Below are 22,410 nucleotides of genomic sequence, written 5' to 3'. Positions count from 1 at the left end.
CCTCCCTCTGCCTCTTCTTCACCTCCCTCTTCCTCTTCTTCTCCTCCCTCTGCCTCTTCTTCTCCTCCCTCTGCCTCTTCTTCTCCTCCCTCTTCCTCTTCTTCTCCTCCCTCTGCCTCTTCTTCTCCTCCCTCTGCTTCTGCTTCTCCTCTTCCTCTTCTCCCTCTTCTTCACCTCCCTCTTCTTCTCCTCCCTCTTCCTCTTCTTCTCCTCCCTCTTCCTCTTCTTCTCCTCCCTCTTCCTCTTCTTCTCCTCCCTCTTCTTCTTCTTCTCCTCCCTCTTCCTCTTCTTCTCCTCCCTCTTCCTCTTCTTCTCCTCCCTCTTCTTCTTCTTCTCCTCCCTCTTCCTCTTCTTCTCCTCCCTCTTCCTCTTCTTCTCCTCCCTCTTCCTCTTCTTCTCCTCCCTCTTCCTCTTCTTCTCCTCCCTCTTCTTCTTCTTCTCCTCCCTCTTCCTCTTCTTCTCCTCCCTCTGCTTCTGCTTCTCCTCTTCCTCTTCTCCCTCTTCTTCACCTCCCTCTTCTTCTCCTCCCTCTTCCTCTTCTTCTCCTCCCTCTTCCTCTTCTTCTCCTCCCTCTTCCTCTTCTTCTCCTCCCTCTTCCTCTTCTTCTCCTCCCTCTTCCTCTTCTTCTCCTCCCTCTTCTTCTTCTTCTCCTCCCTCTTCTTCTTCTTCTCCTCCCTCTTCCTCTTCTTCACCTCCCTCTGCTTCTGCTTCTCCTCTTCCTCTTCTCCCTCTTCTTCACCTCCCTCTTCTTCTCCTCCCTCTTCCTCTTCTTCTCCTCCCTCTTCCTCTTCTTCTTCTCCCTCTTCCTCTTCTTCACCTCCCTCTTCTTCTTCTTCTTCTCCCTCTTCCTCTTCTTCTCCTCCCTCTTCCTCTTCTTCTCCTCCCTCTTCCTCTTCTTCTCCTCCCTCTTCTTCTTCTTCTTCTTCTCCCTCTTCCTCTTCTTCTCCTCCCTCTTCTTCTTCTTCTTCTCCCTCTTCCTCTTCTTCTCCTCCCTCTTCCTCTTCTTCTCCTCCCTCTTCCTCTTCTTCTCCTCCCTCTTCTTCTTCTTCTTCTCCCTCTTCCTCTTCTTCACCTCCCTCTTCTTCTTCTTCTTCTCCCTCTTCCTCTTCTTCTCCTCCCTCTTCCTCTTCTTCTCCTCCCTCTTCCTCTTCTTCTCCTCCCTCTTCTTCTTCTTCTTCTCCCTCTTCCTCTTCTTCACCTCCCTCTTCTTCTTCTCCCTCTTCCTCTTCTTCTCCTCCCTCTTCTTCTTCTTCTTCTCCCTCTTCCTCTTCTTCTCCTCCCTCTTCTTCTTCTTCTTCTCCCTCTTCCTCTTCTTCTCCTCCCTCTTCCTCTTCTTCTCCTCCCTCTTCCTCTTCTTCTCCTCCCTCTTCTTCTTCTTCTTCTCCCTCTTCCTCTTCTTCACCTCCCTCTTCTTCACCTCCCTCTTCTTCTCCTCCCTCTTCTTCTCCTCCCTCTGCTTCTTCTTCTTCTCCCTCTTCTTCTTCTTCTTCTCCCTCTTCCTCTTCTTCACCTCCCTCTTCTTCACCTCCCTCTTCTTCTCCTCCCTCTTCTTCTCCTCCCTCTGCTTCTTCTTCTCCTCCCTCTGCCTCTTCTTCTCCTCCCTCTTCCTCTTCTTCTCCTCCTTCTTCCTCTTCTTCACCTCCCTCTTCTTCTTCTTCACCTCCCTCTTCCTCTTCTTCTCCTCCTTCTTCCTCTTCTTCACCTCCCTCTTCTTCTTCTTCACCTCCCTCTTCCTCTTCTTCTCCTCCTTCTTCCTCTTCTTCACCTCCCTCTGCCTCTTCTTCTCCTCCCTCTTCCTCTTCTTCTCCTCCTTCTTCCTCTTCTTCACCTCCCTCTTCTTCTTCTTCACCTCCCTCTTCCTCTTCTTCTCCTCCTTCTTCCTCTTCTTCTCCTCCCTCTGCTTCTTCTTCTCCTCCCTCTGCCTCTTCTTCTCCTCCCTCTTCCTCTTCTTCTCCTCCTTCTTCCTCTTCTTCACCTCCCTCTTCTTCTTCTTCACCTCCCTCTTCCTCTTCTTCTCCTCCTTCTTCCTCTTCTTCACCTCCCTCTTCTTCTTCTTCACCTCCCTCTTCCTCTTCTTCTTCTCCCTCTTCCTCTTCTTCACCTCCCTCTTCTTCACCTCCCTCTTCTTCTCCTCCCTCTTCTTCTCCTCCCTCTGCTTCTTCTTCTCCTCCCTCTTCCTCTTCTTCTCCTCCCTCTTCCTCTTCTTCTCCTCCTTCTTCCTCTTCTTCACCTCCCTCTTCCTCTTCTTCACCTCCCTCTTCTTCTTCTTCACCTCCCTCTTCCTCTTCTTCACCTCCCTCTTCTTCACCTCCCTCTTCCTCTTCTTCTTCTTCTCCTCCCTCTTCTTCTTCTTCTCCTCCCTCTTCCTCTTCTTCTCCTCCCTCTTCCTCTTCTTCTCCTCCTTCTTCCTCTTCTTCACCTCCCTCTTCTTCTTCTTCACCTCCCTCTTCCTCTTCTTCTCCTCCTTCTTCCTCTTCTTCACCTCCCTCTTCTTTGTGTTCACAGGGATCAGTTGAGTTTAGAGCAGCCTCGCTTCACCTACTCCGTGTCTATCCTGGATCTGGACCCCAAACCGTACGAAGGCATCCCTCACCAGTACAAGCTGGACAGCAAAATCGTCAACTACTACCTGCGGCGGAGCACACAAGCCCCGCCCCCCTCCACACAAGCCACGCCCCCCTCCAGCCTATATAAGGAGTGCACGCTGCTCTTCCATGCGGTCTGAGAGCCAATCGCTGCTTGAGGAGAGGCTGAGATGGCGGTGTAGTTTTGTTCTTTTTGTTTTGCTGGTCCGCCCTCCCCGATGTGAAGTGGGATTTGTGGGCTGTTGCCGGGAAGACCTTTTGTTTTTCTCTTTAGAGGGTGATGATGTCACTGGGGCTGGTCTCCTGAAGCACAGAATACCAGTCAGTCATTGGCTGTCAAGCGGGAGGTGTGTGTGTGTGTGTGCCAAAAGTGGCCTAGACTCCGCCCCTCGAGCTCCTCCAACCCTACAGTAGCAGAACTCATACTGACGAGCACAGACCTGTTGCATGCTAGCGAATGAGGTTACGCTAACACTCGAGTCTAATGATACGACTCGCTAATGAAAGTGTATTTTTATAACGCTTGCCTGGCGTAACCCTCGACCGCCATAAACCAATCCAAGTGTCTTATTAGAGAAGAGTTTGCACTAAAGCAGCATTTGGCCATTGTTTACTCACCCTCATGCAACTGCAAACCTAATCAAAATGGCCGACTCTAATCGTTATGCAGCTTGGCCGGTTTTTATTGTCGTAACATTTCTGAACGACTGACTACATTTACGGTGCTTTATATCGGAACGTCGAGTATAGAAACCTCACATGATTGAATATTCATTCATCTTCTTTAAAGCTAGCCTATCATGTCAAACGCCACTTTATTTTCCCGGAGAGACGGCTGTACGATGCTAACCTCGGCTGAGCCTGTCCATCCACAACTGCTCTGTCTTTGCGCTTCGTTGTCTTTGACATCGCAGACTAGAAAACAACCAAAGGAACTCATTCCCAGCAGCGGAAAAAAGGCGACCTTCACGTTTTACAGGAACACGCCACTATTTCTGCTCATTTTCCGTCTCCCCTAGCGAATCCATCAGCCGATCTCCGGGTCTGCACTGTTAGCATAGCTTAGCATAGATCATTGAATCTGATTAGACCGTTAGCATCTCTCTCAAAAAATGACCAAAGAGTGTTGATATTTCTCCTCTTTAAAATGTGACTCTTCTGTCGTTCCATCGCACTGCAAAAAATACTTTTCTTACTTAGTATTTTTGTCTTGTTTTCAGTCCAAATATCTAAAAAATCTTACATTAAGAAGCATTTACTAGACAAGCTAAAGTATTTGTCTTGTTTTGGGGGAAAATAACTCAAAATGATGGGAGTTTTTGCTTAAAATAAGCAAAATAATCTGCCAATAGGATAAACTAAATAATCTTAATTCAAACAGAAAACAAGATTAAAAACTCTCTTAATTTTGAGTTATTTTCCCCCAAAACAAGACAAAAACTTTTGCTTGTCTAGTAAATGCTTCTTAATGTAAGATTTTTTAGATATTTGGACCGAAAACAAGACAAAAATACTAAGTAAGAAAAGCATTTTTTGCAGTGCGTGTGCTAAGACCGACGGAAAATGCGAAAAAATGGAAACTCTTTGGTCATTTTTTTGAGCGAGATGCTAACGGTCTAATCAGATTCAATGATCTATGCTAAGCTATGCTAAAAGCGGCAGACCCGGAGATCGGCTGAATGGATTCGCAAATGCTCAAACTCGACTGTTGTGAAATGAGCCTGTCTTCAGTGGTGTGTTTGTGTAAATGTGTGATTGCTAGCAGAGCCAGATGTGTTTCATAAGTCGGCCAAAGATGGACAGCACAGCCGTCATTGTTAGCACAACACAGAAGTGAGTTTTTCAGTAATGCTGTGCCACAGAAATGGCAGTGTTGATTCAAAGTTAGGCGCCTTTTACTGAGAAACCAACCGCAGTGCGACGGTTGATGCTAAATTAAAGGGCTAGCTCACCCAAAAATGAACATTAGCCCATAATTTCCTCTCCCTCAAGTCATCTGAGGTGTGTGTGACATTCTTCTCTCAGACGAATATAATCTGAGTTATATTACAAAAGTCCAGGCTAATCCAAGCTTTAGAATTGGATTCATAGTTGCTCTGTTTTTGAAGTGCATCTGTCCGTCATATAACTGCTCCAGCGGCTCTGGGGTGTTAATAAAGGCCTTCTGAAGCGAATCGATGCGTTTGTGTAAGAAAAATATCCATATTTAAAACTTTATCAAGTAAACTTTCGGCCTCCGCCTTCTGTGTAAAAGTGTTGAATGTTGAAAGTGAAACTCCAGATGCGTGTGTGTCGTCATGACGAGCGGAGCTGAGCGTTAGTGTGTGTGTGTGTGTGACGTCATGACGAGCGGAGCTGAGCGTTAGTGTGTGTGTGTGTGTGAGACGTCATGACGAGCGGAGCTGAGCGTTAGTGTGTGTGTGTGTGTGAGACGTCATGACGAGCGGAGCTGAGCGTTAGTCTTTCCATCCGCAGGAGAACTTTACACACTTTCTCCAGAAACTGAACAGGGAAGGCCGAAAGTTTACTTGATAAAGTTTTAAATATGGATATTTTTCTCACACAAACGCGTTGATTCGCTTCAGAAGGCCTTTATTAACACCCCAGAGCCGCTGGAGCAGTTATATGACACACTTTTTTTCAAAAACAGAGCAACTATGAATCCAATTCTAATGCTTGGATTAGCCTGGACTTTTGTAATATAACTCCGATTATATTCGTCTGAGAGAAGAATGTCACACACACCTCAGATGACCTGAGGGAGAGGAAATCATGGGCTAATGTTCATTTTTGGGTGAACTATCCCTTTAACTGCGACACTAAAGATGGCGCGGGCGAATATTACTGTTACAAGATCCTGATACTCGAGCTTCTGTTTACCTCTTCCACCGCGATGTGGACCGGATCTCATCAGGTGAAGAGTTTGACTTTTACACAGATGAACATTGCCAAACTGTGTTCACGCCCCTTCTGTCTTAATGTGAACCGTGTCAAGTATTACACGCCTTTACCTGTGAGCCAACACGCGTGTCCAACGGCGTGTGTTATGATGTATTAAGTGCGGTTTCTCCACACCAGACATTGCTGTATTTTGCCTTAGTTCTAACATCGTTCCCCTCATGAACCAATGATGCAGAGAGTGTGTTCTTCTAATGAAATAAAGATCTATAATCACTATGTAGGAATAGACATTAATTCTGTTATTAGGAAGATCACAGCTTCTGTGACGGAATCTAATGTTCAAATTTAACTATTTGACAATACAAAGTGGATTTTGCTGTCGGACATTTTGTATTTAAAATTATTTATTTTTCTAGCTCTTGTCTAATGATGTATATTTGCATACAGTGTGGGCGTATCATGCGTAAACAGATGATTGACACTTACAGATGGCTTCAATATGTAGTTCCTAACGGGTGATTGTACAGGTGTTTATATGAAATAAAATGATTAGATATGAAGTTCTGATGACATGAATGTGGGCTTGTTTTCTGACTCCACACACTCTCTCTCACACACTCTCTCACACACACACACTCTCACACACACACAGATGTTATCAAGGCCTCGATTGACGCTTCCACCCCGAGGATCTGCAGCAGACTCTGGAAATAAGCCGAGCCGTTCTCCAGCACTTTCTCACTGTCCATCTCTCGAGCTGTTCGGAAAACAAGTTCATCGTTTGAGTAGAAAATAAGACAATACTGTAGCAGTCAAATCATAACCCTGACTGTCCATTTGATTTATTCCACCAATGCTCGTTAGGATAGCTAAGTGGCGACATCTTGATTATTAAAAACCTCGGGCCATTTCCGCCTGGATTTGTCCGACCCAAATGTAAAAGCTCCCCCCCCCCCCCACACACACACACACACACAGTGTCTCTAAACACACAATACTGGTGTCATTCTACAGGAAACCCTCTGAAGTTTCATAAAGCACTGCTAAAAGTGATAATCATGTGAGTATATGTTGTCTGAGCTGTAATAACCCCAGCAAAAAAGAGGCGCTTTTAGATTGTTTGGTTATAAATTGATTGTTGAAAGTGTGTAACTCAGGCCCTGTGTGTTCTAGCACCCTGCAGACAGTTCCGGCTGTAAACACTAGATTACAGAAAACACTGGAGAACAGAGTCTAGTCTGGATTATAGGGCTAGACCAGAATATCTGAATATTCGTTCGATGAGTTGGTATTTGATTTTCAAATTCGGGATTCGAATATTCGTTTGTTTAGTTTTTGTCTGCAGGGTGCTAGAACACACAGGGCCTGAGTTACACACTTTCAACAATCAATTTATAACCAAACAATCTAAAAGCGCCTCTTTTTGGGGGGTTATTACAGCTCAGACAACATATACTCACATGTTTATCACTTTTAGCCGTGCTTTATGAAACTTCAGAGGGTTTCCTGTACAATGACACCAGTATTGTGTGTGTGTGTGTGTGTGTGTGTGTGTGTGAAGCTTTTACATTTGGGTCGGACAAATCCAGGCGAAAATGATCCCTGAGTAATTTAGTGTAAATGTGTGTAAAAAGTGATGCAGAAAGAAGAGACTCAAAGCTTTCAGATGAGGTCAGAGCTCAGAAGTATATTCTTGATAATGTCATTCCGGTGTTTAAGAGGTTAATAAGCTGAATAATAAAATAATAAAATATCTTCATTTGTGTCTGAAGATGAACGGAGGTCTGACGGGTGTCCAACCACATGAGGCTCAGTCATTAATGACACAATTTACAGTTTTGGGTGAACTAACCCTTTAAGAGGTTAATAAGCTGAATAACTCTATATAATCTATATTTCACTCGTCTTACCCTGATCTGGCATTTTCAGCAAGAGCTCGAGCGCTGGTTTTAACACTCCATCCTTAGACACGTCGATCTTCCAGAGTATGGTCATGGAGATCCTGGAAAACACACAGCCATTGACTCTCCATTCCAGCCTGTGCTCTATCAGTCAGGGCAGCCGTGTAAAGGTACAGGACCCTTGATAACCAGCTAAAGTTATGGACTGCATTCTCCACTTCTGAGCGGATGAAACCTACCCGGGCAGCTGAGGACTGCGTATAACCATGAGCTCCGATCTGCATCCCTCTGGAAGGCTGACCACGTCTGGATACTTCTCCTGCCAAAACAAACCGCTCATGTGTTAAAGGAATTAAACGATTCCATCTGACCCACAGCAAACCTGCTTCCCAAACACTGGACCAAGGTGACATAGAGGATTACGCAATTATAAGAGGAATCATAGCATCTGATCCATAACACCGAGACTTTCTGCATCGAGGACAACATGTCATCATTTACTCCCCAATCCAGCTTTGACTTCTTTCTTGCAACACAAAATGTACATTTTCCAGAATGTCCTGATAACTTTAGGAATAGGGCTTTCAGGCTCAAACATGGCCACACAATCAGTCCCTATGATTAGGGTGTTTTCACACTTGGGTCCTCTTGAAAAGAACCGAACTCTGACTCCTTTAAGTGGACCAAGAGGTGAACCCAGTGAAAAAGGACCCAGTTCTCTTCACGTTCACACTGTCCCTGTCCCTGAAAGAGAACTCAGATCCTCTTTTGGTCCACTTTAGTAGGAATGTGGCATTTGTGTTCATACGGTTGCTTTTGGATCTAGTCCAGTTCAGTGTTTGAGGGCTGACCCGATGGCCTTCAACATTTGATCCCATTCACTTACATAGTTTGTTCCTCGGTAACCAAGATATTTATGTTTTTAAATGACATTGCTACAAATTAATTGAGTTGTTTATCTTTTTACACAAAAAATATATATTTTTGCAATACTTCATATTCTTGCACTAGCTGTATCACACATCCAGCTTTGTAAATAACATTTTGAATGGTTTTCCTTGAATCATGTCTATTTTACTGCAGAAGGCAATTATAACATCAGCATACAAAAAATAAACAATACAATAACATAATAAAAAAAGATTCATTTAACCCTCTGGGGCTCTTCCGTCATTCCTGACCTGAATTTTTGTAAATAAAAAATGTAAAAAATCGTAGCTTCATCGGAATGGTCCGAAACTTGGTGACTTTATTGGTACTTGGTATATGAACACCCAAAAAACACAGGATGGGGACAGGATTTGAAAAGTCTAAGTGGTCGTAAAAAAAAAGTGGGTGTTCATACACCAAGTACCAATAAAATCACAAGTTTCGGACCATTCCGATGAAGCTACGATTTTACTCTTTTTTTTATAAAACGCAAGATCCACTATAGTGGTAAAAATGTGCTATTGCGTGATAAAAATTCTCAATGTGTCCACCGGATGGCTCCGATCTCATTTTTCATCAGCTTTCATGAGGCCTAGGCTTGACTCTAAAATGAAATACAGCTTTAATAAAAAAATGATATATATATATATGTAATTTTTGACCCGAAGGTCCTGAGAGTGACCCATAAATGAAGAACCCCAGAGGGTTAAATAAACTGCTTTAAAATGTCCAGGTAAAGTAGGTCTGCCTTAAAACAACATTCAAGTAAGAAATGGAAATGGAAAACTGCAAAGGCTAGTAATGCAGATGTTTACATTCACTTAAAACAAAACCACATGTTTATGTGAAACTGAATAAATAAAGTAAATGCAATAGGACGCTAAAGATGCCGTTCTGTGCACGTGCTTTAGGTGTGTGTGCTCGGGACACCATTTTAAACTAAAGGCGCGCAGTTTCTCTCTTACACAGTGCGGAAGTGGTTGAAACTGCAATAAACAAGTGTAAGTTGTGAACGAATAATTTGTAGAGAATTGCCAGAAGCAGCAGCCGTGATGAACAGCCGATTATCCGGAGGCATCTGATGACCAAACTACACTGGAACAGAAAAATCCAGTAAGCCCAGAGTGGTTTGTGTTCAGATGGCGTGTTTTTATGATGAGATCGATCGGTTCGCTTTAAAGGGGTAAGAGATCGTTTGGAGGGTTCACATATGGGCCAAAATCAGGCCAACCGCGCTCAGACCCCCTGAAAAGTGTGAATTAACTGTGTTAAAAGTGTCATATAACTCTTTCCCCACCACAGAATTTTACGGATTACTGTGTTTTCACTGTTATAAGCTAGCGGGCGCTATTACCTGATCAAAACACAGGCGAAGAAGACGCAGAAACAAGCGATCGTATGCAAGCAGACACATATGTAAAATAACATGATCATCAACATTAAACATCATAAATCAAAACCTTCTGATGTTTCTGAATGAGCTGTGGGCCCAGGATGAGCTCTTGAGGTGTTGATGAACTCCATCTGTGTGTGAACATCGCTCTGAATCTCATCTGGATGCAGTAGGTGACAAAAACATGATTTTCTCAGCTTTTTGTTCAAAATGTTGTTGTTGTTTATGAAACTTACCCATATTTAAGTGCTGATAAAAAAGGTTGTGTATTGTATTGTCCTTTTGTTCATTGACCATTTTTCCTAACCCTAACCCTAATTCATGAATCATTCAGATCCACTGATGAACGGTAAAGATTATATTAATCGGTAACACTTTAGAATAATGGTCATTAGTTAATGTATTAACTAACATGAACTAACCATGAGCAGTACATTTGTTACTGTATTTGTTCATCTTTGTTAACGTTAGTTAATATAAATCCAGCTGTTCATGGTTTGTTCATGTTAGTTCACACTGCATTAACTAATGTTAACAAGATTTTAATAATGCATTAGTAAATGTTGAAGTTAACATTAACAAAGATTAATAAACGCTTTATAAGTGCAGTTCATTATTAGTTAATGTTAACTAATGACCATTATTCTAAAGTGTTACCATTAATCTTTACCGTTTATCAGACTCAATTATCTTAAAAACAGATATTTCACAGAATAAAGGTATACAGGTTTGGCAATTTCTTTTTCCGTTAATATTCCAGGTGTTTTTCAATAACTCATAAGTCATGTAATAGTAATGCCGTCAGAACCACAGAAGAGAAAATGGAATAGACAGAGCCGTTTAAAGCTGACAGTAAATAATCTAATACATGTTTCCATCTCTCTGTCTTTTGCAGAAACCACTGCAGTTAGAAATTACAGGCTTCCTTACACTTAATGACGTATTAAAGATAGAGAAACTGCTTTAATGACTAATTAAGACTCTAATTAAACTACTCTTAAATGTAACCCCTCATTTGTCCGCATTTCAACTAGCTAATTAAAAACATTCCCATAACCCAAACCAACACGAGCGTCACCAATCCCTTAAACAAACCCATCAGACTTTCCCATTAGACATCACAACTTTCCAGAGTTTTTCCCCGATTCCCACATTACACCGTTGGGAAATGCTGTCAGATCCACCATTAGCTTGAGGTTTCCTCTGGTAAACACCAGGACCTTCAGAATCCATGATTATAATGTTCCCTATGGCCTGTGAAGAGACTAAACACGGCTACGTTCTCAAAGCCAGCGATTTACATTTCTGTGCAAATGTTTATTTTTACACGCACACACACACACACACACACACACACACACACACACACACACACACACACACACACACACACACACACACACACACACACACACACACACACACACACACACACACACACACACACACACACACACACACACACACACACACACACACACACACACACGTTGACTTTAGTCAGTCAGAGAGTTATGTCATTCATTACAGCCTTTCTTTGCAAATCGATGATAACAAACTTCGGTCACACTTTAGTTTAATTCTCATATTAACTTACTATTATCTACGACGTTTGACTCAATAGACTCATAATTACTGCTTATTAACAGTTAGTGATGTCGTTGTTTAGTTTTGGTATTAGATAGGATTAACACAGGGGTGTCCCAAATGCGGCCCGCGGGTGATTTTCAAACGGCCGCGGTGTGTCTGTTTAAATATATTATATGTGGCCTCGCATAAATTACAAATCCTGCAGTTTCCCGATGTCAACACAAGGGGGCGGCTCTAGACTTTAGGGAAACATTAACACACCAAAAGCAGAACGAAACAGAGAAACTCGCAAACTCTGAACAAATGTGTTTACTGGCTGAGTGTCTCGATCACATGACCACTCAACAGCCAATGAGAAGCGTTCGAGTTCGTCTGCGGTACGAGCGGCACATCTCAGTGATTTAATTCAGTTTAAAGCCGTTTAATCAACGACACTAACGACACATCAGGAGAAACACTGATCCAGTTCAAATACTTTACTAACAACACTTCACCATCATTATCACGGTTTACTGTGGTGACACGAACTGTGTCCGTGGTAACACTAACCGTAACCGCGGTAACACTAACTGTAACCGTGGTAACACTAACCGTGGTAACACTACCTGTAACTGTAGTAACACTACCTGTAACCAGAGGTGGGTAGAGTAGCCAAAATCTGTACTCAAGTAAAAGTACAAGTACTTACTGAAATATTTACTCAAGTAAAAGTAAAAGTAACAATCGTAATATTTACTTGAGTAAGAGTAAAAAAGTATTCGATGAGAAAACTACTCAAGTAGTTAGTTACTAGTTACTTTCGATCTGATTGATAAGCGAAAACCCTGAATTTCAGGCTACTTGGAGAGCTTTCACACACCTCTCTGTAACACTTAACAATAAGGTTGTATTAGTTAACATTAGTTAATGTATTAGTTAACATGAACCATGAACAACACCTCTGTTCAGCATTAGTTAATCTTTTTCAACGTTAGTTCATAAAAATCCAGCTGTTCATGGTTTATTCATGTTAGTTCACAGTGCATTGACTAATATTAACAATATTTTAATAATGCATTAGTAAATGTTTAAATTAACATAAAGATAAATAAGTGCTTTATAAGTGCAGTTCATTATTAGTTCATGTTAACTAATGTAAGCTAATGAACCTTATATATATAATATATATATGTGTGTGTGTGTGTGTGTGTGTGTGTGTGTGTGTGTGTGTGTGTGTGTGTGTGTGTGTGTGTGTGTGTGTGTGTGTGTGTGTGTGTGTGTGTGTGTGTGTGTGTGTGTGTGTGTGTGTGTGAGATTAATGGTTAAACAGTGTAAATTAATGGTGTGCTGGGCTAACTAGAGCTCTTTTTAAAACATACTTTGTTCTTATATTTGTATAAGTATATAGGCTATTCTTTAGGTAGGAATAAAATACAATACCGTTTTTATTTGTATGTATTTTCTACACTTCAGACAGGTGTCTGTCCGGATTTGTGTATAAATGCAAGACGTCACATTAGGCTATTCAATTTGTTTCGTTTTGTGAAGAAAAGGATATGTAAATGTGAAGATGAGAACGTTTGTTCGTGGACGTGTATTGTTTGGAGGATTCAAACGATTCATTGCTTGCACAAGAGCGCATATGAGGAAAACACTCGGACAGTGTGTGAAATAGTATTATAATAAGGGAAAATTTCCCATAGTTACCAAATGACCGTTAATAGTGTTCAAATATAGGCATCATTGTGACACTTACCGCTACATGTTCTTTTCAGGGTGGAATTCTTGTATGCTGAGAGATGTCAGTTCGTTTTGGTGCACACAGCATGCATCGCATTATGAAACTATTCTTTTTGACATCTTGGAGTGAAAACATAGACTGAACTTGAGGCCACGGGTGATCTGCCTCCCGTAGCTCACACACATCTTCCGACTAAACGCGCGCTAATTATAAGCGGGTGATGCGTAGCAACCTCTCGCGAAGCAGCCTCTCCAACGTTTCGCGAGACTTGCGAAAGTCATATTCACTTATTTTAATATATATAATATAATTATTACCATTTGACAGTAACGGAGGAACGCCACCGAATGTAACTAAGTAAAAGTACAGTTTTTTCACAAGAAATTTACTTGAGTAAGAGTAAAAGTTCCCATCTTTAAATCTACTCTAAAAGTACAAGTTACCCAAAAAATGTACTCAAGTAAATGTAACGAAGTAAATGTAATTCGTTACTACCCACCTCTGCCTGTAACCGTGGTAACACTACCTGTAACCGCGGTAACACGAACTGTAACCGGGGTAGCACTAACCGTAACCGGGGTAACACTAACTGTAACCGGGGTAACACTAACCGTAACCGGGGTAACACTAACCGTAACCGCGGTAATTTGTCAGAAATGTAGGTTAATATCTAATTTTATTTAATTTTTAAAGTACACATGTATTAAATGAGTAATAAAGGCCAAATTACAGATTATTTTTGTCATAAACTTGCAGTTTTGTGCGTTTGTATTGATATGTTTATAGATATCATAAAGACATTCTAGATATAGAAATAATATTTTTTACTTTTTGCCTCGTGTGCACTGCTAAACATGCTCTTATTTAGTGTTTTAGTCGTTTCTAGTCTAAATATCTAAAAACTCTTAAATCAAGATGCTTTTACTAGATCAGTGAAATGACTGAAGATATTTTGTCTTGTTTTCTGGAAAATAAAATGAAATTGAAGTGAGTTTTTGCTTAAAACAAGCAAATATATCTGCCAATGGGGTCAGAACAATAATCTTGCTTCAGTCCCAAACAGAAATTATTTTTCTGACCCCATTGGCAGATCATTTAGCTTGTTTTAAGCAAAAACTCAATTCATTTTAAAATTTTTCCCCAGGAATCAAGAAAAAATATTGTATATAATTTTCCTTAGTAAAAGCATCTTGATTTAAGAATTGTTAGATATATTTAGACTAGACGAAAGACAGAAACACTAAATAAGAGCAGTGTGGCTTTACCTGTGGTGATCTCAATAGAGCTCTTGTTAAATTTTTAATAAGAATTAAGTTCTAACTCACTAATAATATTTAAATTTCACCCATTAAAACTTTCTGGTTGATGAAAGTTTTCCAGATATTGTTAAATATCTATAAATGCACATCTGTGTCTCATCACAAGCTACTGTCAGCTCAAGCTTTCGTCAAATCTGTCATGTTTACAATAAACAAACATGTTTTATAGAAATATAATAGATATAATAGAGAAGGAACCACAACATCCAATCTGACCCCTTTAGATGAGTCTGGACACCTCTGGATTAAGGGATGTAGAATATGGTCAGAATAAGGCATTAATATAAGTATTAATAAACTCATAATATCATGCATGACAATAAGCAACTAGTTCATAGTGAGAATTGGACCCTAAATTTAAAAACATCTCCCCTGCCAAAAGTATGCAAACTTGGAAGAATATATATAAAATGTATTTAATTAAAATATTTAAGATTTAACTGCACTTATGGAAAACATTAAATCGTATAATTTTGTTACATTAAAGATAAATATTTAACTTCATGAAGAAACTGCCTAGTTGACAATTCTTCAAAAAGACATCGGTGTTTTCGGTAAATGTGACACAGGTCTGACCAAAGGCTTCAAGGCTTCCTCCAACGAAGCCATTAATTTAGCGCCCTTTAAACAACCCAACCATTATTTGAACTCTGTAGCTCTATTGTCTGATCCTGGAACGACATGTTATGCTCCCCACGATCCCTGTCAACAGTTATTAAAGCCCCAGACGGAGTCAAGCCAATGCTGTCGGGATGTTTGCGATCGTCTACCTGTGAAGTGAGTTCTCAGCAGGTTTAGTTTCAGCATTGTTTAATTTGCGCCAAGGTACGCTAGAGAGTGGATGCCCCAAAACGGAGACGTTAATCTGAGCGCCTCGAGGGCGATTCTGAGGCACCCAAAAGGAAAGAAACACAAAACCGCTGACTACACACATGCCACTGCGGAGTACTTAAGCTCTCTGGCACAACTTAACATATTCCATTATGTTAAAAGTTCCATAAGGGAATATAGTGAACCAGATGCTGAAGCAAACCGACATTACCGCAGTGGAAAAAGACGTCTGAATGCAAAAAAATACAACCTTTTGACAGACATTATCATGTGAAAGTCTTCAGGGTCTCACAGTACATCTCAAATGGTCCCTGACATTATACAGACCATTCTAACCAATGGAAATCTCCTGTGGAAAGAGTGTGTTTCAATCAAATTCAACATCCTGCTTCACGAAAACAGTGTCAACATCCCTACAGAACTGGAAGAGTCCAGCCCTCATAACTTCAGTAAGTGTGTGAGGAATCCAACAGTAGCATTCACACACCATTTCACTTGTAGGCAGGGACGCCAAAAAGTGGTCGTTTCCACTTTTTTTAAAGTCAGAATTGTGTGTATAAAGTCAGAATTGTGTGTATAAAGTCAGAATTGTGTGATAGTCAGATTTGAATTGTGATATTAAGTCAGAATTGTGTGATATAAAGTCAGAATTGTGTGATAGTCAGATTTGAATTGTGATATAAAGTCAGAATTGTGTGATATAAAGCCAGAATTGCGTGTATAAAGTCAGAATTGTGTGTATAAAGTCAGAATTGTGTGATATAAAGTCAGAATTGTGTGATAGTCAGATTTGAATTGTGATATTAAGTCAGAATTGTGTGATATAGTCAGAATTGTGTGTATAAAGTCAGAATTGTGTGTATAAAGTCAGAATTGTGTGTATAAAGTCAGAATTGTGTGATATAAAGTCAGAATTGTGTATAAAGTCAGAATTGTGTATAAAGTCAGAATTGTGTGTATAAAGTCAGAATAAAGTCAGAATTGTGTATAAAGTCAGAATTGTGTGATATAAAGTCAGAATTGTGTGTATAAAGTCAGAATTGTGTGATAGTCAGATTTGAATTGTGTGTATAAAGTCAGAATTGTGTGATAGTCAGATTTGAATTGTGTGTATAAAGTCAGAATTGTGTGATAGTCAGATTTGAATTGTGTGTATAAAGTCAGAATTGTGTGTATAAAGTCAGAATTGTGTGATATAAAGTCAGAATTGTGTGTATAAAGTCAGAATTGTGTGATAGTCAGATTTGAATTGCGTGTATAAAGTCAGAATTGTGTGATAGTCAGATTTGAATTGTGTGTATAAAGTCAGAATTGTGTGATATAAAGTCAGAATTGTGTGATATAAAGTCAGAATTGTGTGATATAAAGTCAGAATTGTGTGATAGTCAGATTTGAATTGCGTGTATAAAGTCAGAATTGTGTGATAGTCAGATTTGAATTGTGTGTATAAAGTCAGAATTGTGTGATATAAAGTCAGAATTGTGTGATATAAAGTCAGAATTGTGTGATAGTCAGATTTGAATTGCGTGTATAAAGTCAGAATTGTGTGATAGTCAGATTTGAATTGTGTGTTAGTCAGATTTGAATTGTGTGTATAAAGTCAGAATTGTGTGATATAAAGTCAGAATTGTGTGTATAAAGTCAGAATTGTGTGATAGTCAGATTTGAATTGTGTGTATAAAGTCAGAATTGTGTATAAAGTCAGAATTGTGTGATATAAAGTCAGAATTGTGTGATATAAAGTCAGAATTGTGTGATAGTCAGATTTGAATTGTGTGTATAAAGTCAGAATTGTGTGTATAAAGTCAAAAAAGAGAAAAAAAGGAAAAGGGGGAAAAAAGAAAAAAAAAAACCCTTTTTGACAATGACTTGTGTTTATAAATAGCCCCTTTCTTTTTTTTTTTGTTCTGTTGTTGTTTTCTGTTTAGTTATTAACTTTTGTATTTTGACTACATTTGTAATTACATGTATGTGTATACTCTCTTTCCCCTACGAGAGTTTTGTATTTTGCTGTTTTTTGTCCAAAAAAAAAAAAAAAAAAAGTGGTTGTTTCAAGGGATGGGATTGAAAAAGAAGAGTACTTGTTGACGTCAGCTGACAATTAAAGCCATTTCAGAGGCGGAGCAACTGACTTTATTCTGATTTAAAAGTATTGAAGATGATGTTTTTCCTTTGGAATCGTATAGGCCAATGAACAGCTCCCGATGAAGAGCAGGAACACAGAACATTCACAGCTGCTCATTCCACTTGGGTGAGTCACAAATCTCCGGACATCACCTGATGGAGAGTCAAAACATCCGGTGGTGCTGGCTCATCTTACCCCAGCTAAACACTCCTCATAAACTAACCTGATGAAGACTACGCTGAACATATTGTTCAAACTCTTCAATCCATACACCACTAATATTGATGATCGTGTATATCAGCTTCAGTCTAAGACTGGATATGTTTACAGTAAACGCAAGGCATCTCTGGAGATTGTTTTACTCTGACAGCTCTGGCATAATGTCGTAAACTCTGCTCTTTGTTAAAGTCCATCTGCTGGTTTGGCCTGAAAGAAAATAACATGGTGTAATTTCCACTCATTAAGGCTATTTGGAGTTTCTTCAAAGTTGCATAAAGTTTACTGCCAGTTTACCCAATAGCATTCGTGCCATTTGGTGAAAAACACTGTGTATTTCAGCCATGGAAGCCAGCAAACAAACTGGGTCAGAGATCGCAGATTATACCCGACCTAAGCCTCGGGGTCCATCTGAAAATCTCTATGAACGGGAGCATATTAAAACACGGATAAATCCATAGTCTGATGCTGCGTTCACACCGGACGCGAATGAAGCGCTTCGTGCGAGTGATTTACATGTTAAGTCAATGCAAAGAGTCAATTTCCCCTCTCTCCACCCTATGCCTTCAAATAAAGGCACACAAAGGCCAAAAACACAACAGAAACAAAATGTTATTGTGATAAATGGGTCATAAGTAATGACGAAAATCATTTACAGACATTTAATAGGGAAAAAAATCCTCCTTTGTTTGCATGAGCATTTTGAGTTAAAGTAATCAATTGTGTCTATTTTCAATGAACTATTGATTCTAATCCGTATTCCGTCATTCTGGCCTGTACTTTGGACTCTTGCGCTCAAGTTGAGCCCTCCCTCGTCTCTCTCCTCCAATCACAGGCGTTCTGGGGACTCGATATATCCAGGAAGCGCATTACAGGCTTGGCGAGGTGTCAATCATACAGTGTTAATTTCGTTGACGAATAATTTTCGTCAACAACCTTTTTTCACTGACGAAAACGAGACGATAACTAAATAAAAACTAGTGTTGGACGACAAAAACTATGAGGAAAACTTACTGTCATTTTGGTCAACTAATAAAAGCGAGAGGAGAATAGTGAGGTTAGTGAGGTTAGTGAGGGTGGATTAGGGCAGAGATGGGGTCAGAACTGATGATCTGAGTCTCAGATGAACACATTTGATCTGAACTGATCTAACCTCTGGAAAACACACAATCTACAGGCTCACACACACACAATCCAGCTCCAGAGTGGCTCAATCAATAACACACACACACACACACACACACACACACACACACACACACACACACAATCCAGCTCCAGAGCGGCTCAATCAATAACACACACACACACACACACACATACACACACACACACACACAATCCAGCTCCAGAGCAGCTCAATCAATAACACACACACACACACACACACACACACACCCAATCCAGCTCCAGAGCGGCTCAATCAATAACACACACACACACACACACACACACACACACACACACACACACACACACACACACACACACACACACACACACACACACACACACCCAATCCAGCTCCAGAGCGGCTCAATCAATAACACACACACACACACACACACCCAATCCAGCTCCAGAGCGGCTCAATCAATAACACACACACACACACACACACACACACACACACACACACACACACACACACACACACACACACACACACACACACACACACACACACACACACACACACACACACACACACACACACACCCAATCCAGCTCCAGAGCGGCTCAATCAATAACACACACACACACACACACACACACACACCCAATCCAGCTCCAGAGCGGCTCAATCAATAACATACACACACACACACACACACACCCAATCCAGCTCCAGAGCGGCTCAATCAATAACACACACACACACACACACACACACACACACCCAATCCAGCTCCAGAGCGGCTCAATCAATAACACACACACACACACACACACACACACACACACCCAATCCAGCTCCAGAGCGGCTCAATCAATAACACACACACACACACACACACACACACACACCCAATCCAGCTCCAGAGCGGCTCAATCAATAACACACACACACACACACACACACACACCCAATCCAGCTCCAGAGCGGCTCAGTCAATAACACACACACACACACACACACACACACACACACACACACACACACACACACACACACACACACACACACACACACACACCCAATCCAGCTCCAGAGCGGCTCAATCAATAACACACACTTATGCCAGACCAGTGTTTATCAACTAATGCTGATGAATAATCACAGTGTTTACTTTACGATGTTTATATAGTAATATGTTTTAGACGGTTGTAACTATACATATTTGATCTCCTGAATTTGAATGAGCTCCTGCAACTACAATAGAGGCGCAGACATTTCAAAATAAGAGTCCTGGTGTATTTCCAGCTTGGTTATAAGTAAAAGTCACGCATTATATATTCGTTTTTGATTACACAATAAACTGTGTTTAATTGAATTCCCATTTAATTCATAGTCAGGAGGAAAGACCAGTATTTGACACATATTCAATAAAGTATCAGGGTTATAATAGTTAAATAAAACTAGGATTGGGTACCGAAACCTTATATAACCGGTATGTACCGGCCCGAATCAGAACGCAGATTTCGGTTCCTCATTTGGGTGCCAAAATTCAAACATGCTTTTGCGCTTTGGCTGAGCCAGAGACAGACGCTCAGCGCTGGTCACACATCTCATGACAACTATTCAGTGTTTTCAACCACATCTCATGACAACTATTCAGTGTTTTCAACCACATCTCATGACAACTATTCAGTTTTTCCAACCACATCTCATGACAACTATTCAGTGTTTTCAACCACATCTCATGACAACTATTCAGTGTTTTCAACCACATCTCATGACAACTATTCAGTGTTTCCAACCACATCTCATGACAACTATTCAGTGTTTTCAACCACATCTCATGACAACTATTCAGTGTTTTCAACCACATCTCATGACAACTATTCAGTGTTTTCAACCACATCTCATGACAACTATTCAGTGTTTCCAACCACATCTCATGACAACTATTCAGTGTTTTCAACCACATCTCATGACAACTATTCAGTGTTTTCAACCACATCTCATGACAACTATTCAGTGTTTTCAACCACATCATGTTTATTTCAGGTTTCAGACATTTAAATGCTCATAAGTACTAGCAACAACACACACTGATGTCTATGAAAGCGGCAATGACAATCCTTTCAGACGGTTATAATTTGACTAACGTTACGTGTTTTATTCACATCAGATACATGCACATTATATAGTAACTATATAGTTTACTCTATTCTTCTTCCAGTTCACTGGTCACTTACTTTCATGTATTTCGTGAGACGAGAATGAACTCAAGTGATGTAAATCTGACAGATCCGATTCTGAGGCGCAAACTAACATGGCGCCGCCCATTGCGCTTTATAGATCAACTAACACACAATCACTCACACATTTGAACATCAGATAGTTCGTGACACAGTTAAGAAGTTTGTGAATATTTTGAATAAATAGAAAAAACTAAATAAACCCGATACAGCTGAGCTGTCAGCGCTATTGCGGCTGCTGTGTGTCATGTGAGAAACATGAGGCGTCGCCATGGAAACATTAAGGCCATGCGTTCTAAAATATTTAGCCAGAGAATATGATCATATTTAAAAATAAAGCTGAAGCTGGAAGCTGGTTTGTTGCAGAGCAAGAATACAGACTCTGCTGTTATTACTGTAACTGTTATTTAGAGTTATATTAGGCTTGCTGTAGTTGGGTTAGGTGGCTTAGGTTTTACTGAGAATTTGTAAATAAGTCAAAAATAATTTGTAAATAAGTAAATTGTGTTTTGTATTTATTTATATTCATACATTTAAGTATACATAAAAATTTTAATAAATGGTTCAATTTAAATAAAAAAAAAAAATTGTCATCCACCTCGTTTTGTGGCCTTTTTTTTTTTTTTAAGTATCGGTTCAGGCACCGTTACCATTTTAAAAGTATCGGTTTATCACCGGAATCGAAAAAAACCCAAACGATACCCAACCCTAAATAAAACCATTAAAAAAAATAAAAATAAAAACTTATTTGAAGCTTTAGCTTAACCTGATATGGCCTACTAACTAAAACAGAAATACAAAGTTATAAAAATTATAAAGATGTTTTTAAAATACAAACAAAAAAGTGAATTGAGCTCTTTCGGTTATGTGATGCTTAAATGCTTAATGTATTACAATTGAACTAAACGCATTAGATTTTAGGAGACTAAAACTAGACTAAAACTAAAAACAATTCAGGCGACCAAAATATGACTAAAACTAAATCAAAATTTGCCGTCAAAATGAACACTGCAATCATAGCACCCATGGTTTTCATTGGATAAGGCCAGTCAATGCCTAGCTAATGCCTTGCCAGCACAGTTTTGATGGATGGGCGTAGTAACCAATCAAAAGGCGTTATCTTGTGCAGTTATAGTAAACACTACTACTGCTGACGTCTCCATTGAGTCCCGCGTGCATCAGTTTACACACACTTGACATAAAAGCTCACAGAAGCTACAAATCTGAATCAAAACATTTTATATTCAGGTTATTCTCAACATTAAAGTCTCGTTTTTCCCTCAGCGAGTCTCTTACATGTATATTTGCCCTTGTTTTACTCTGTTCCGATACTACTTTGAGTTATTATGACTCTTGGGTAACAACATTTCAAGTGTCTAGTTTAGAATAAGAGCAGATTTATGAATATAGACCATAGGGTTTAAGAGCTGCAGACATTTTTATTTGGGTGTGTGTGTCGTTTGCAGAAAATTCTCAAAAACAGAAGGTTAAGAGGTTAAAGATCTTGGATGTAAATGTTGTGATAGATGATTC

The 22,410-nt window shown here is 40.1% G+C and overlaps 3 protein-coding genes across 3 annotated transcripts in view; 2 read left to right on the top strand and 1 right to left on the bottom strand.

Annotated features, from left to right (window-relative positions):
- The window catches only part of ippk (inositol 1,3,4,5,6-pentakisphosphate 2-kinase), a 45,856-nt gene extending 39,796 nt beyond the window's left edge, over positions 1-6,060 (top strand). Inside the window, exons 13-14 of the mRNA XM_079808076.1 lie at positions 2,506-3,422; positions 5,352-6,060. Coding sequence (XP_079664202.1) covers positions 2,506-2,725 — 220 coding nt within the window. The 3' untranslated portion in view covers positions 2,726-3,422; positions 5,352-6,060. The remainder of the gene's footprint in view (positions 1-2,505; positions 3,423-5,351) is intronic.
- LOC307120889 (uncharacterized protein) overlaps positions 1-22,410 on the top strand; it is a 678,898-nt gene that overhangs the window by 236,849 nt on the left and 419,639 nt on the right. The window lies entirely within an intron of this gene.
- The window catches only part of cenpp (centromere protein P), a 111,627-nt gene continuing 95,099 nt past the window's right edge, over positions 5,883-22,410 (bottom strand). Inside the window, exons 7-9 of the mRNA XM_079808104.1 lie at positions 7,627-7,706; positions 7,397-7,488; positions 5,883-6,243 (exon numbers count right to left, since the gene is read on the bottom strand). Coding sequence (XP_079664230.1) covers positions 6,125-6,243; positions 7,397-7,488; positions 7,627-7,706 — 291 coding nt within the window. The 3' untranslated portion in view covers positions 5,883-6,124. The remainder of the gene's footprint in view (positions 6,244-7,396; positions 7,489-7,626; positions 7,707-22,410) is intronic.

Source organism: Gobio gobio (genome assembly GCF_949357685.1).
Source record: "Gobio gobio genome assembly, chromosome: 24".
In the NCBI taxonomy this organism is placed as follows: Eukaryota; Metazoa; Chordata; class Actinopteri; order Cypriniformes; family Gobionidae; genus Gobio; species Gobio gobio.
Note: the sequence above shows the minus strand (reverse complement) of the source record. Positions and strands in the feature narration are given on the sequence as shown.